Raw genomic sequence first — 14,951 nt, 5'->3', positions numbered from 1 at the left:
ATGCTAGTGTGAATGCTGTAAGCTGAATTTGGCCTCTGAGGATGCTAGTGCTGATAGCTGAAGATGCTGAAATTGATAGCTGAAAACGCTGAAGCTGAAAGGTGAAAACGCTGAAGCTGATAGCCATCTTAAATATTAACTAAATGCCAAGTTAGCCTAAAAAAACTGAGAAAAAAAAGGTTAGCCAAAGCAGCTAGCATGTAGCTGAAATATTAGCCACACTCTAAAATAGCAAAAAAGCCAAAATTAGCCAAAATAGTTAGCATGCAGCTAAAAAAATTAGTCAAACTCCAAATCAGCCTAAAATAACGGAAAAAAGCCAAAACAGTTAGCATGTAAATATTAGCCGGAACTACAAACAGCCTAAAAAAAAAAACAAACAAAAAAAGCTAAAGTTAGCCAAAACAGCTAGCATGTAGCTGAATTAGCTAAAGTCCAAAACAGCCTTAAAAAAGCCTAAATTAGCCAAAACTGTTGGCATTTAGCTGAAAAAATTAGCTACACACCAAAATGGCCTAAAAAACTTTTATAAATGCCAAAATAGTCTAAAAAGTAGCAGAATGCCCATTTTTAAAACTTAAAACTGTAACTTTGTAACATAATTATGAATAATTAAAAAGGCATGAATATTATTCCAGAATAGATCAACTCAAACCTTAAAAAAACTTTCAATATTTTACTTTCTCTAAAAAATATATTTTGTCAAAACTTTTAGAAATGAGCACAAGATAACATTAAGGAAAACGATCTGGATGTGTGGATATAATTACCCGGAGGGCCGGATCCGGCCCCTGACTTTGACTCATGTGAGTCATTGTTTCTATTTTCATATAAAAATAAGATAAAATTCTAATAAATTTTCTGTTTTCTTAAAGTCTTCCATTGCAATGCAGCAGTTCTCCACTAGAGGGAAGCTGCTGCTGCTTTAATGCATCTTGTTCATCATTTTCCCAGGAGATTCTGAGAAGATGTGATTTCAAATGTCAGTCAAAAAAAAAAAAAAAAAAGAAAGAAAGAAAATCTTCAAATTAAAGCTTCTGGTTCAAATAAACCTTCAATTTCACATCAACTTTTGGGTTCCTGGAAAGAGAATATGAAGAACGCAGCTTCATATCAGGTGTGATTAGATCTGCATATTACAGGGTCATCTCTTTACCTGCTGCGATCACATAGAAGAACTCGCTGCTTAACTGCCATGGAGACTTAATTAACAAATCAAACATCTGGATATTCAGACTGAGCGGATCTGCCGCTCAAAGACCGGTCGGTCATTTGACGTATCAAACAGAGCGGCCTGATGTTCCTCTCCAAGCGTTCCCATCTGGCTTTGGTGCTGAAACTTTATTCCATGTCTATATGTAAATTTAACGATCTACTATCTCTTTTTACTTCGCATTGTCTCTTGTGTGTTCATGAAGGAACGATTAAAATGTTTAAAATTCAGGTTTTAATCCTGATTTAAAGTCACGTTTTTTCTATTTTTTTATTAAATTGAAAGTCAAAAATGTAATATTTGTATGTATATTTTAAAAAGTCCCTATAAGAGCATGTGCCATGTGGTTTTATTTACAATTTAGTTTATAATTCTGGATATGTTTTCCTTTTTTATTTTTCCAAAATAAAGTGTTTAATCATTTATAATCTAAAAGGCTTCTTTTTTTAGCCAGCATTTTTTTCTCTGCTATTTATATATTGTTTGGAGATTTTTTTTTACCTTCATATCTAATTAAAAGGACTGTGAATGACATAGAACAGGGTCTGCAACCTTCAACTCTTGCAGTCATTCGGGTAGAACAAACCCCAGCAGGAGCCACAAAGGCCGACTTCATTCTTTACAAAAATAAGACACGGATTTGTATTTATGTCAATGCTACCATTATGATAAATCAAAATTAACTTATTTTTAATGAATAAAATATAAATATAAAGAGAAAATTCCTTTTAAAAAAATTAAACAGTTTATAACTTTTGACAGAGGTTCACATGATTTCCTTTCAAAATAAAAGACACATTCACATAGAATCAGCTCAATGCTGCTAATGTAGTATCGGGGAGTGTAATGTCAGTAGTGATTAAAGAACATGTTTATTTTACTGTTTGTGGTAGATCTCTGCCAAAAATACATGAATCAAAGTCAAAACATAAATCAGAGTCAGTCTCGCTGTGTTTCTCAACCCATAAGGCGAACTTAAATATAGTTAAAAAACAGAAAATCCATCTTTTAATCCAGTTCGCCTTTATTCTGACATTTAGATCCAAAATCTAAAATCTTTTAGCACAGTACTATTTGTTTTTAAAACTTTATTTTCCTGTATCCAGAGAGCCACAATGGAAAGGTGAAAGAGCCACATGTGGAGCTGCAGGCTGCAGACCTCTGATAGAACAATAAAAATGATTCTTCTTGGTCTGTTTTCTTCATTTTGTGTTTTAAACGCTCAGTTCACTGCAGACGGAGCTGAATATTTTATGGTAGAGTTTTTATTCAGTTTGTGTTGTGAGGCCCCATGAAATCTCCTAAGGACTTCAGATTCCACATTGCAGGCTGTAGAGGAGATCTCTAGATCTATATTCTAGATCTGGAACTTTGATTGCTAAAAGACCCGTTTGGTCCAGTTTCTTACAGACGAAAACCTAGAGATAGACACGAAAAATACCAGTTTAGAAAAATATACTTTATGTATGTTCTGTAGCCATTAAGCCTTTAATTTATTTTTTAAAAATCCTTTTAATTGTTTACACTAGATGAATTATGACTTTTTTCTGTCTGTGCTCAGCCTGATTCCCTATTTTTATCTACATTGGTTAAGTGGGTGGGAGGTGTGAGGGGGGGTGAAGGTCGTGTGTGTGTGTGGGGGGGGTATTTTTTTTAAATTATTTAACTTTTTTATGCTATTTATTTTGTGAACAGCAATTTGCATTACATTTTATAGGAAAAATGCAATATAAATACTAATTGATTAATCGCCTGATTGATCAGTATCTGTCCTTTTTTGAATTTATAACAGCAGCTGTTCAGGTTCCTTTCAAAAATAAACTAGATAAACCTAACTAAAACCTCAAGAAAGTCCAACATTTTCTATCACTTTGTGTCATCTCTTAAATATGAACACGATAACATTGGTGTAAAATCTTTTTTTTGTTTTTATTCTATAAATGTAATTTTTTAAGAACTGTTATGTAGCACAAGATACAAATATCTGCTTTAAATGGATTCTAATATTAAACACTTTATCACTTTGTTCAGTTATTTGTCATTTGTGATGTGTGTGTGGATGTTGGAGGAGAAAGAAAACACAAAATACTTAAATGTATTCTATTTCCAGCAGTATGGAAAAAAACGTGAATTTTACTCAAATATGATCGCTTTAGTTGTCGATGAAAATACGAGTCAAACCACTTCTACTCTAAAATTACTCTAATTTAGCATCAACTTCAAAGCAAAAATATACTGTATGTAATCTTTAAAAATAAATTTGGGCATCAAGGAGTTTAAAATATGAACATAAATCTGCTATTTTTAAAAGCATTAGTATTATTCTTTAAGGCTCAAGAGCTACAATAGGGAGATAAAAAAGTCAAATTTAGAGTCGGAGCTTCAGGTTGATCTAAATCTATCAAGATTTATTGGCCTAAATCTACAGGGAGGTGTAAGAAGACACAGAAAAGTAACAGAAAGATAAATTAGAAAGATAAAACATATTTTTTATGTACTATTTATCTTTTTATTCTTTTATGAGATTATTTAACGCTGCAGCAGAACATCTTTTTGGAGGAAGTTTTTTTATTTTTTTTCTGTCTTTGTGGCTCCAGTTTCTAAAGTGACTGGAAAGGTAGAGCAGCTCAGCACTCTGGTTTAAGGATATTTGAGTGTTTGTTTGCTTTTTGCATTTGCTTGTTCTACCAGCAGTTGATAAAGTAAGAGGATCGCAGGACTGACCAGTCTGGGTGTTAAAAACGGATTTTCTTTATTTGTTTGTTATTCTTATCTGGTGTCTCAGATTCTAACCAGCTGTAACACTGCAGTAAATCAGATACTTTTAAACTTTAGTCTGTATTTCTTGATCATTTCAGTTGTATTGTAGCTTATTTTATGTATTTGTGTACATAATCTTTTTTAATAATTAGGATTTTGGAAACTTTCTACTCTTTTGTGTCAAAAAACATAAAAATAAACGTATCGTTCTTTTACTTTTTTTCTTCTTTTTAATGTTTTCAGCAAATTTAATAAAGAAAACTGCAAAAATGGTGACTATTTTTCTTTTAACTCTTTAAATTGCAATAATAATCACGTGCAAACACATTTGAAGCCCAAAAATTTCCTTCTAGTTTTGCTGATTTTCTAATTTGTTCCTTTTTTATATTTTTTACAGTAAAATTGTTTTATTAGTGAATCAATTAGTTTAAAAATGAAATTATGACATACAAAAATTAAGAAAAAAAAACAAAAACACTTGCTTTGGATTATTTACCGTCAGGTTTCACATGGAAAACACACAAAAAAATAATTCATTCTTTCATGAACACTGTAAATAACAGCAAAATAACAAATAAAAGAAAGTAATGTATCTTTTCATGCTGTCGCAAAACTCCTTTTTGAGAAAAAAAAAAATAACTTTTTACCACATATTCTTCATGAAACGAGAGGAGACACAGATACAATACCACAATAATTTGCAGTAGGAACAACAAATATTTAATAATTGCTTCCATAACAAAATAACTTTCGTAAATCGTGTTTCTTATCCTAAATTACACAAACAAAGGATGTTTTTCCCCTTTTTTAACAGAAGCTTTTGATGTTTTACATAGAATATGAGGGGAAAATATGAAAATAAGGCTCCAGAATAAAGCATGTTATAATCATCCACCTTCGTTTTTCGCTTTTTGAGACAAATACGAGTGTTACGAAACAAATCAGTAAAGTCTGAGAGCGGGAAACACATTCTGGCAGGGGGAACGGAGCTTGGCACAACACGATAAATTCTTGTTGCTTTTCATTGAAATATCAACAACCATCGTTAAAATCAGGGATGTGACTAAATTATGAGGTCGGAATTGGAAAATTCCTTAAAAAAGTGCATTTGTTTCCGTATACTTGGATCTATCATAAACCGATTGGTTTCTCCAAAAGTTTTCTAAGGTTGGATATTTAAGTTGGACTAATAATGGATAAAAACTCATCAGAAGGTCTGGAGGATGAAGTTTGGACAGCTGTGGATTCAGAAAAACATGAAGTGAAACAGCTGCCTCACTGGTGTACTTTGGCTCCAGAGCGCTCCCTGATGGTGGGGTGGAGTACTGCCTGCCTCTCTTTATCAGATTTTTCCAAGGTTTCATTGGGCAATCTCTTATAAAAATTCAAATGACTAAAGTAAATGAGATAAACTGATAAATAACAACTGAATTTATGATTCTATACACACATACATCTCTAGACATAAACATTCAACTATTGACTAATGATAAAAACTAAAAGAAAAAAAACAAATCCTTGAAATAGAAAAAAAAAACATCTAAAATGTACAAGAACTGGTTTCTATAACTCATTCTGAGTAAAAATGAAATATAGCAAATATAAAATCTAGTATAAATGTTAGAGTTTAACTAGACCATGAAATTAAGGTTACCTTCAGATCTGCGCTAAACGTAACATGAATCTATATATTTTTATTTTTTCCTCATGTAATTACTTTCAATAGTACTCAATTCTTATAGTACTTTCAGTAGTTTTGGACAAAGTTATAAAAGTTCACTTTTTATACATAAAAACATTAGAATTTCAACAGAAGCAAGAGTTCTATATCTACGTCTATAATCCATTATAATCTAGATATAACCCACGTTGATAATCTCTACCTGAATTTAAACTGACAAAAGCTACACTGGTAAAATTATTTGACCAAAAAAAAAAGTTCCTTTAGGTGTGGTTGTGATAATCAGATTCTAATTAGATGTTTTGGATCTTCTCTGATCCACAATGATAATAATGTCAGGATTTAATCTTCAACCATAGACAGTGATTGACAGAGAAACTTCCAGCAGAGCACAGACCTCTGAGTCTGTGAGATGAAAAGATACAAAAAGATTCTCGTTTTCCTCTTTTATCAGTGTAGAATATGAGATCTTGGCAACAAGCGACCCAGCTCGATTTATAGAAACGACGTGTGACAGCGACGCCAAAGTTAACAGTGGCGGGGTGGGGGTGCGTCAAAAAATGAGCAAATGGCCAGAAATACAACCGAATTCAGCGGTAAGTTTGCAAATCACATCAACTGTTTACAATGACGAGGGATGGAAACCGAGAACCCATCTGAGGATTACTTTCATTCAAATATTTTACTTTTAGGGTTTTTGTTAAAAACAAAAAACAAAATTATGACACATAATTGTGATTCTTCTTGGAGTAAATCCTTGAAACTTTGGATAAAGTTCACCTGGTTAACATCATTCCATTCCGCAGTTATCCTGGATTAAAGGTCGTGATCGTTTTGATAATTCTTCTCTTATTATTTTCCTTTTAGTTACACTTTGACCCTCGCCACTAACTCAGAAACTCCAACATTTACACACACTCGATGAACATGAGTTTTGGGGAAAACTGATGACATCACAGCGGGAGAAACTATCAAAAAGTTAGAGTGGGGCCAAAATCTTCAAAATAAATAGTTCAAAAAACCAAAGCACTCGTGTCAGGGATATCCAGTTTTGAAATTATTATGGGATGGCCAAAGGACCAACGGCTGGGAGCCATCTTGAGACAAAGTGTGAAAGATTAGAAAGGTTTTCACTAAATTTCACACACTTTCCATCAGGTTAAGTCTACAGTCACAAGCGAAGTTTCATTGACCTTTGACCTTGGGAAAAGTCTGCCATCTTGAAATAAAAAACAAAAAAAAACTTTGAGTAGCTCCTATAAATTTTAACTCTAGTAATTTAAATCCTTTACCTCTTAACTCCTGGAACATCATTTGGAATCAACTTGGGGAAAAAACTTTGGTTTTAAAGGGTAACACAACAGGACAGTTGGAGGCTGACTCCACTCTCAGCCAAGATTTAAAAATGCAAAAAAAGGGGCGGGCTTAGCGGGAAGGTGTGGTTTGGATCTGTGATTGACAGTTAAGTCTTGACAGGTTTTCCCGCAGAACTTTCTGTGGAGTTTTCTCCTCCACGGAAAGTTCTGGAAAGTTGTGCAAACCAGTAGATTTTTGACGACCGAAGGTTATACACCCACAAACATGCTAATGCTAACACGCTAACGACCGACTGAACAGAATCAAAGAAGGGCGGGGCTTTTATACTGGAGTTGCAGAGCATGATGACGTGAAACTTTTTTGTTTATTTATTAGGAAAAACTTATAATATAAAGTCATTCTAAACTTATTTTATATTACATACAAAAGAAAAAATGAAAAGAATAAAAACACATTTTGTTTGCCCCATTTAACAACTCAATAAATCAATCAATAAAAAAGAAAAATACAAAGTAACAGGAAGACAACTTCTTTGCTTTTTCTCAAAGTAAATGTCCTGCGATAACTTCCACGACACTGCCCTCTACTGGCTAGACACAACAACGTTTAAAGTAACAATACATTAACAGGTACGAAAATATCTAATAGTCATAGGAGGAAAAGCCTTGAGGTTGTTGCCATCTCATATCACCAGTGGAGCATGGTGGTGGTAGTGTGATGGTATGGGGCATAAATAAACATTTGAGACAAGGACAACTGGCTGCTGGGAAAAAAAAGCTTTCTGGTCAGTATAGAGGAGATCTTTTATTGCAATCTGCGTGACCTAGCTGACATTTTTTGACATGATCGTTACCAAGCATTCTACCAGGAGTGGGGCTTGAACCCACAAGAACATTTGCTCATTAAGTCCAACACCTTAACCACTCGGCCATCCTGGTTGCTAAGTCTTGCAATGTTTTTATTTTCTCAAACAAATAATTGGATCAAACTTGTACAGAGATCTCCAGGTTTTGAGGCATGCAAAGACAAAGAGTTATAAAATACTAAAAATAAAACCTTCATTTAACATAAAAACGCCTTATTCAGCATGTTTTTCTATTGCTATAAACATGAAGCTTTCTTTGTGTGTGAAGTGAAAAATGACTAAATTTATCACTAGAAATGTACTTTTTTGGACAAATCCAGATTTATTTAGCAATTATTGTTTTATGTATTTAAAAAAAAGAAGCTTGAGTTGTAAATTTATGGATGTCGAGCGTTGCCACAAAATAACTGAAATTAATTGAGCAATTTAAAAAGAGAAAATAAACAAGCAGCGTTGGATGGCCCGCAGTCGCTGCCCGCCCTCTCCCTCACTGCCCGCCCCTACGCACATCGCCGCCCTCAACGCCAACCTTTGACCCGAGCAGCCACTACGCAGCCCTAAAACCCGCCCCTTCTCTTTCTGTATAGAAGGTCTGAGATGTATGTGAGAAATTGATTTAAAAAGCACTTTTTTCAAAATGGCGGCTTTCCTGTTGGTTTTATCTCCATAGCAACCATTTTATGTTTTGTTTGCCTGAGGTCACCGAACAGATTGATGTTAGTTTCATAAGAATCGGCAAAAGTAGTTTTTGGATTTCCTTAGCAACGGAGGTTATTTGCTAACCACGCCCACATTCCTTAAAAATTCATATTCTATGTTATAATAATTGTTAAAGCCTCCGGCTGGGATCAACATATTAAATTGTCATAGCAACCCATTGAAATATGTGCCTGTATTAAGACTACGCCACTTTTGCAGGCTCACCACGCACATGCCGTTCAAAATCTACAACTTCTAATGACATATTTTATTGCAAAGGCTTCCCAATGATGCCTGAGAAGTTAGGAAACGACTTATAACAATTCCTAAAACTTATTTTTGTTTGTAGCTGGTACTAAAACTCTTTTTTTTTTTTTTTAATTCAAGATGGAGGCCACTTCCCAAGGTCAAAGGTCAACAAAACTTTAGGGGTTGTTGTAGTCATAAGCTAGCAGCATGTGCGTAACATTTCGGGAAAATCAAACAAACAAAAGGTTAATTTAATTATATGTGAAAATCACCAAATTCACCATTCAGTTTTTTTTTGCGCCATGATGTCATCGTTGGGGGGGGCGTCACTATGAAAAAAAATATTTTACAATTTTGGTGACTTTTTGAGTATGCGGCAGGGGTCTGCAAAATGGTTCGGTAAGAAAGCGTAATAATAATAATAATGATAAAAGTGAAACTTTGCTGAAACAATATAGAAGTTTTTCGTTTAGGCTGTGTGTGTATTTTGTGTTCTGCTACACACTGATCATGTCTGTTTCGGCTTTTTGGGGATTTTTATGCCTTTTTTCGTCCTTTTTGTCGTTGCGAAAATAATATGTTCTTTGCAGTCAGTGACTGCTGCTGCGGGCCGTAATAAATAACTTCCCCAGATTAATAAGGGTTAATATTACTCTATTATAACTGCAGGGACATGTATTTAACATTTTTAGACATCTCTGGTTTGATGTTTTATTTCAGCACAAACAGCAGAAAACGGTTCAAGAATGTGAAATAACACAACAGCATTTCCCCACACCTTTTCATTCAGCATCACACAGACTGAAAACATTTTTATCACTGGTTGCTTCCGAGGGGAACTGAACTTCAAGCCCTGGCAGCGACTTAAATGCTCTACCCACTGAGCTAATATCCTACAGACCCGCTTTTTGGCGTTCCCTTCCTTATCCTCGGGCCTCGCCAGCTGCCGTTTACCTCCCAACAACACTCCACATCCCCGGAGCGCCTTCCCTCGCTGGCTCGTGTCGTTCCTCCTCTTCCTCGTTTGTAGGTGTTGAATCTCCCCTTTCGGCCACGACTTCCCAAAAAGGTGAACAGGAGCGTTTTTCAATAGCACCTTGCATGACTAATGGTGGAAAATGTTAAAATCATTGCAGAAATGTCCTTGGGAAGACAAATGAATTTTCAGCAGAATAATTAACTTAATTAACAAATTTGCATGCATATTCATCAGGGCCATTGAAGTCTTTCCAGCTCGGCTTGATGAACGTTGCTGTGTAATAACCAGCTCATTTACATTCTGCCATCCACTGCCATTTGTGTGGATTACTGAGAAAAGGCAAAGCGTGTGTGACGCTTTATTACATGTGCACACTTTCTTCTTTCTTTCAGCATATCATAAAGGCAGCTTGATGAATTGATTTGACCTGTAGTGTTGCTGCCTCTCTCTGCACACAAACACCTTGTGGGAATGTGACGGACACGGGCCTGACGAGCATCTCCCTGCATCCCCCCCGTCTCCGGTGGGCCGTTCTTGGCACGGATCCGGAGTCGTAAACCCTCCTGGGCCGCCAGACTGTGTGCTGTTAGGAAGCCCTCTGCACCCCCCGCCCCACCCCCCGTCTCTGCAGGGCAATCTTTAAAAGCAGCAAGGTGTGACGGCACAGACTGGCAGCTTGGCAGCGATGCCCGAGGATACCGACGCTCCGTCAGCCGTGAACGGGCAGCATCACATGGGCTCGCCGAGCTCCCGTACATGTGCCTTTCTCACGCCTCATCTGTGCCAGCCACAGACAAAGGAATTCATTAGGAGCGTTTTCTGATTTTGCTCCGTTATTTGGGAGTTTCACTGAGGAACAGATTATCCACATGAGTTTGGGAAAGTTAATTACACAGACGGATCTGTGTGAGGCCTTCAGAATGAACTTCTTCATGGAAGCTGATTCATGATCCATCGGTTCATTTTCACTGATATTTAAAACCTTTTTAGACTTCAAATGTTTAATTTTTGCTCTACACCTTTATAAGATTACCTCTTAATTAACAGAGAAGAATTTTTCACCTCATTAGGAGCTAGAATCTATAAGAAAATTATTAAAAAGATAAACTGTTGACAAAAGAAAAACTTGATTTAAGACTTAAAGAAAAACTAAATTTCACAGTAATTTTTATTTCAGTTTTAAGTTCAGTAAAGTTAGACTGACATTCATCGTTCTATTTTTGGAAACAAAAAATATAAATCATTTTTTAAGAACTGAAAAAAATGTAAATGTTGAATCAATTAACAAAAGTTCTGTTATGTCTTATATCAAAACATTTTAGTTTTCATCAAATACAAATTTTGGTTTGATGGTTTACGCAACATAAAAATGTAATTTGATCAAAACAATTCTAATAATTCTAAATGTAACAAATTACAGAACTAATAATTGATCCAATGTTTCACTTTTTACAGTGTAGTTTTAGAAATGAGGATTTATACACTGAAAAAAGTGAAACATATCAATTAACAAAAGCTAAAAATGTTTGGTTTCATCAAATTAAAAGTTTGAGTTGATGGTTTATTCATCTCAAAAATGTAATTTGATTAAAAATACTATTTTTAAATGTAACAAATTAGAGAACTTTTGTCGATTGATCAACGCTTCACTTTTTACAGTGTAGTTTTAGCTATGAGGTTTTATAAAGAAGGGCCAACTTGTAGTAAAAGTCTTATTTTATAGTCTTCAAAATTGAATAATTTCCACTCACAATCACAATGAACAACAATTCGATTCATAAAAACTTTATATATATTTTTTAACTATTTGCCTAAAACTACACTGTAAAAAGTGAAACATTGGATCAATTAACAATTTGTTACATTTAAAAATATGTACTTTTTTTCAATTAAAGGTTCATTAAAGGTTATTAAACCTCCTCTTCTTTTCCTTTGGGCTTTTCCCTTCAGGGGTCGCCACAGTGAATCAGTTTCCTCCATCTAAGCCTGTCTTCAGCATCCTCCACTCTAACACCAGCCACCTTCATGTCTTCATTCACTGCATCCATAAACCTCCTCTTTGGTCTTCCTCTAGACCTCTTTCCTGGCAGCTCTAGAGGTTATTAATTAGGTTATAGTTATAGTTATAGTGCAGTTTTAAATATGAGGATTTACAAGATGGGCCAACTTGTACTGAAATGATCATTTTGTTCACATTTTGTTCAAAATGGAGTCAATTCTACTCAGTACACTCATTGTGTGTCACTGTAATCACATTGAACTACAATTTGGTTAATAAAAACTTGAAAAAAAATGTAAACCATTTGCCTAAAACTACACTGTAAAAAGTGAAACTTTGGATCAATTAACAAAAGTCAATCAAGAAAAGTTCTGTAAATTGTTACATAAAAATATTAGTTTTTATCAAATTACATTTTTAAGTTGAGAAAACCATGAACTCAAAGTTTTAATTACATGATAAATAATAATTTTAAATATTTTCTTAAATGAGCAAATGTTTCACTTTTTACAGTGTAGCAAAGAAATATTTATTATTGAGCTGTATGACATGCAGTTGGAAGTAATTCTGTTTGATTGCTTGTGTGGAACGACATTTTAGTCTAAGATCCATCCGTTCATTTCTAAACCCGTTTTGTTCCTTTCAGGGTCATGAGACTTTATTATAAGATTTCTTGTAAAAATGCTGCATGGACAGTTAATTTATTACTTTCTAGAGAGTTTCTTCGTCTTCTTTTCCTGTTTTCAGGCTCCCTCCTTTTGCAGCGTGGAGCTAAAGGAACAAAAAGCAGAACTCCTGCTGTCGCTCGTACCTGCTCCACCGGTGGCATCGCCTGCAGCGGCCCCGCGGTCTCGCCCGCAGGAGCGTTTGCCAAAGTACAGGCAGGAAATCCAGAACAACTAAATAAACAACCAAGATGTGAACCATTCATGACAACAAATTAGCTAAATGTATCATAAAAACAACAAAGCATCATGTTTATGAAGCGAAGGAGTCCAAGCAGAAGAGTTGATGTACGAGATAAAAACACAAACAAATGATAAATAGCTTTATATTAATCATAGATTTTGGCAGAGCAGGTTTATTTGTGCAGTTTGAGAACAAAGCCACTCAAAATAAACATCAAAAACAAAAAAATTAATAAAGTTGAAAACAAAGAACTAAATTTAAAATTGATCTGAGTTTTTCTGGAAGTCTGATCCAGATCTGTGGAGCATAGAAGCTGAACGTAGAATCTCCATGTTTGGTTTTGACTCTATACTGAGAAAAGGCCAGATCCAGATCACCGGAGAGGTCTGCAAAATCTGAATCTTAAGAATGAAAAAAGACCTTATTTTGACCCAAAAAAAAAATTTTTTTTGTCTTGAAAGGAAAAACAACCTTTTATGGAAAGTAATTCAAAAACAAAATAATCTTAGTTTGGTAAAAATGTCTTAGAGACTAGAATTTTCATCTTAAAATAATAATTCTTTATAAGAATTCCACAGTCAGATTTTTTTTAAACCTATTTAAATATTTTTTTTCAAATGTTAAGATTCTTTTACTTGTTTCCAGGTGGTATTACGGAGCCCCAGGGGGGGACATTGAAGTAAAAAAAATTCTGATTATTATCTTGTTCACACCAGTTAGTAACCAGTAAAAAATTACCTCAATTTATAGAAAAAAAAAAAATACTTTTTTTTTTTCTGTCCTTTTAGGATCTCCGTACAATATCAATGTGTTACATTCTGGATTAGGAATAAATAAAGTAATACATATTTTAGAAAATAAAGCCAAATTACTTTTTATTTAAATAAAGAATACAATGTTTTTGCATGAATCTGAAATTGTACCACACATCATAATTGTTAATTATCATCACTGGATTGTGACTATCGTTTCTCTTATTTGTTCAACCTCCATCTGTACAAGAACAAACATCTGTGAAGATGTTAGTCCGTCCGACTTTTCTGAAGATAATTACAACAGATCATTTGACGAGTGAAAACTTGTGATCTTCTGGATACTTCGTCTGATTCTCCTACGCTTTCCCTGCAAACATATGTGTGACACTCCAAGCTGTGATCATGAAGTGTGAATAAGAGTGGCTGCAGTAACATTCCGATTGGAGAGTTGTGACTGAAAGACGCTTCCAAGATAAATAGCCGACACAAACACTGCAAGCAAACTCTGTGAGACACAGCATTGTCTCTTAACGACGTGTTTTACTCATTAAATAAAAGACTTTTATTGGCTTCTGCCTGACCCCCTTTTTTGTTTTGAAGCTTCCAGTGAGGCACGACGGCCACAAACACAAACGGACCATTAAACTGACCTTCAGACGGAGCTGCAGGAAAATGGAAGCGGCTGTCATCACATTGATGGGACGATTTTACACAATCGTTTCCCTGCAGCAAAAACAAAAAACAAAAGAACAGGTAGATCACAAACGCTTTTGTTAGCTCAATTTTCCCTGACGACTCGGAAAAATACGAATCCTTCCGTCTGAAAGCATGAAGAGAAGGTTTTGATGGAACAGTCGCTGCAAAAAAATGAAAAAAAAACTAAAAAACAAGCATAATTCTCTTATTTGCAGGAAAAAAAGTTTGGAATGAATTCTATTGTGCAAAAAAAAAAAAACCTGCAAGTTTTCAAAGTTTTTTAAGATATGCTCAAAAAGCATTTAATTTCGGTTTCACATTGAATCTTCCTTATATGTGTTTGAGTATTTCCTGTACAAAGATTTACTTGTTTGGTCGTAGTCATACTGTCTTAAAAATGTACACTTTAAAACTTTACACCCGATAAATCAGGAGTGTCAAACTCAATCACACAAGGGGCCAAAATCCAAAACACATCTGAGGTCAAACAGGATAAACATTTAATGAACACTCTAAAAACTACATTTTTAAAACTTTAAAACCGAAACTTTTGAGAACTAGATATATAGCATTACCTGCAATAATGCTAGTGTGAATGCTGTAAGCTGAATTTGGCCGCAGAAGATGCTGAAATTGATAGCTGAAAATGTTGAAGTTAAAAGCCAAAACAGCTAGCATGTAGCTGAAATATTAGCTAAACTACAAAATAGCCTAAAAATCTTAGTAAATCCCAAAATAGTTAAAAAGCTAGCAGAATGACCATTTTTTTAAATTTTAAACTGTAACTTTTTTACATAAATATGAATAATAAAAACGCAGGAATATTATT

The 14,951-nt window shown here is 34.5% G+C and overlaps 1 protein-coding gene across 3 annotated transcripts in view; it reads right to left on the bottom strand.

The window, feature by feature from the left end:
* The window catches only part of fyco1b (FYVE and coiled-coil domain autophagy adaptor 1b), a 64,738-nt gene that overhangs the window by 42,470 nt on the left and 7,317 nt on the right, over positions 1–14,951 (bottom strand). The window contains exons 3-5 of one of the 3 annotated variants that reach the window (XM_024274034.1): positions 14,077–14,149; positions 12,574–12,661; positions 9,739–10,541 (exon numbers count right to left, since the gene is read on the bottom strand). In XM_024274034.1, the coding sequence (XP_024129802.1) occupies positions 9,739–9,887 (149 nt within the window). In that variant the 5' untranslated portion in view covers positions 9,888–10,541; positions 12,574–12,661; positions 14,077–14,149. Of the gene's footprint in view, positions 1–9,738; positions 10,845–12,573; positions 12,662–14,076; positions 14,150–14,951 lie in introns of those variants that run through there. The other 2 variants (XM_024274037.1, XM_024274035.2) reach the window with 2 other exon arrangements.

This window comes from Oryzias melastigma, linkage group LG17, assembly GCF_002922805.2.
Source record: "Oryzias melastigma strain HK-1 linkage group LG17, ASM292280v2, whole genome shotgun sequence".
Lineage (NCBI taxonomy): Eukaryota > Metazoa > Chordata > Actinopteri > Beloniformes > Adrianichthyidae > Oryzias > Oryzias melastigma.
Note: the sequence above shows the minus strand (reverse complement) of the source record. Positions and strands in the feature narration are given on the sequence as shown.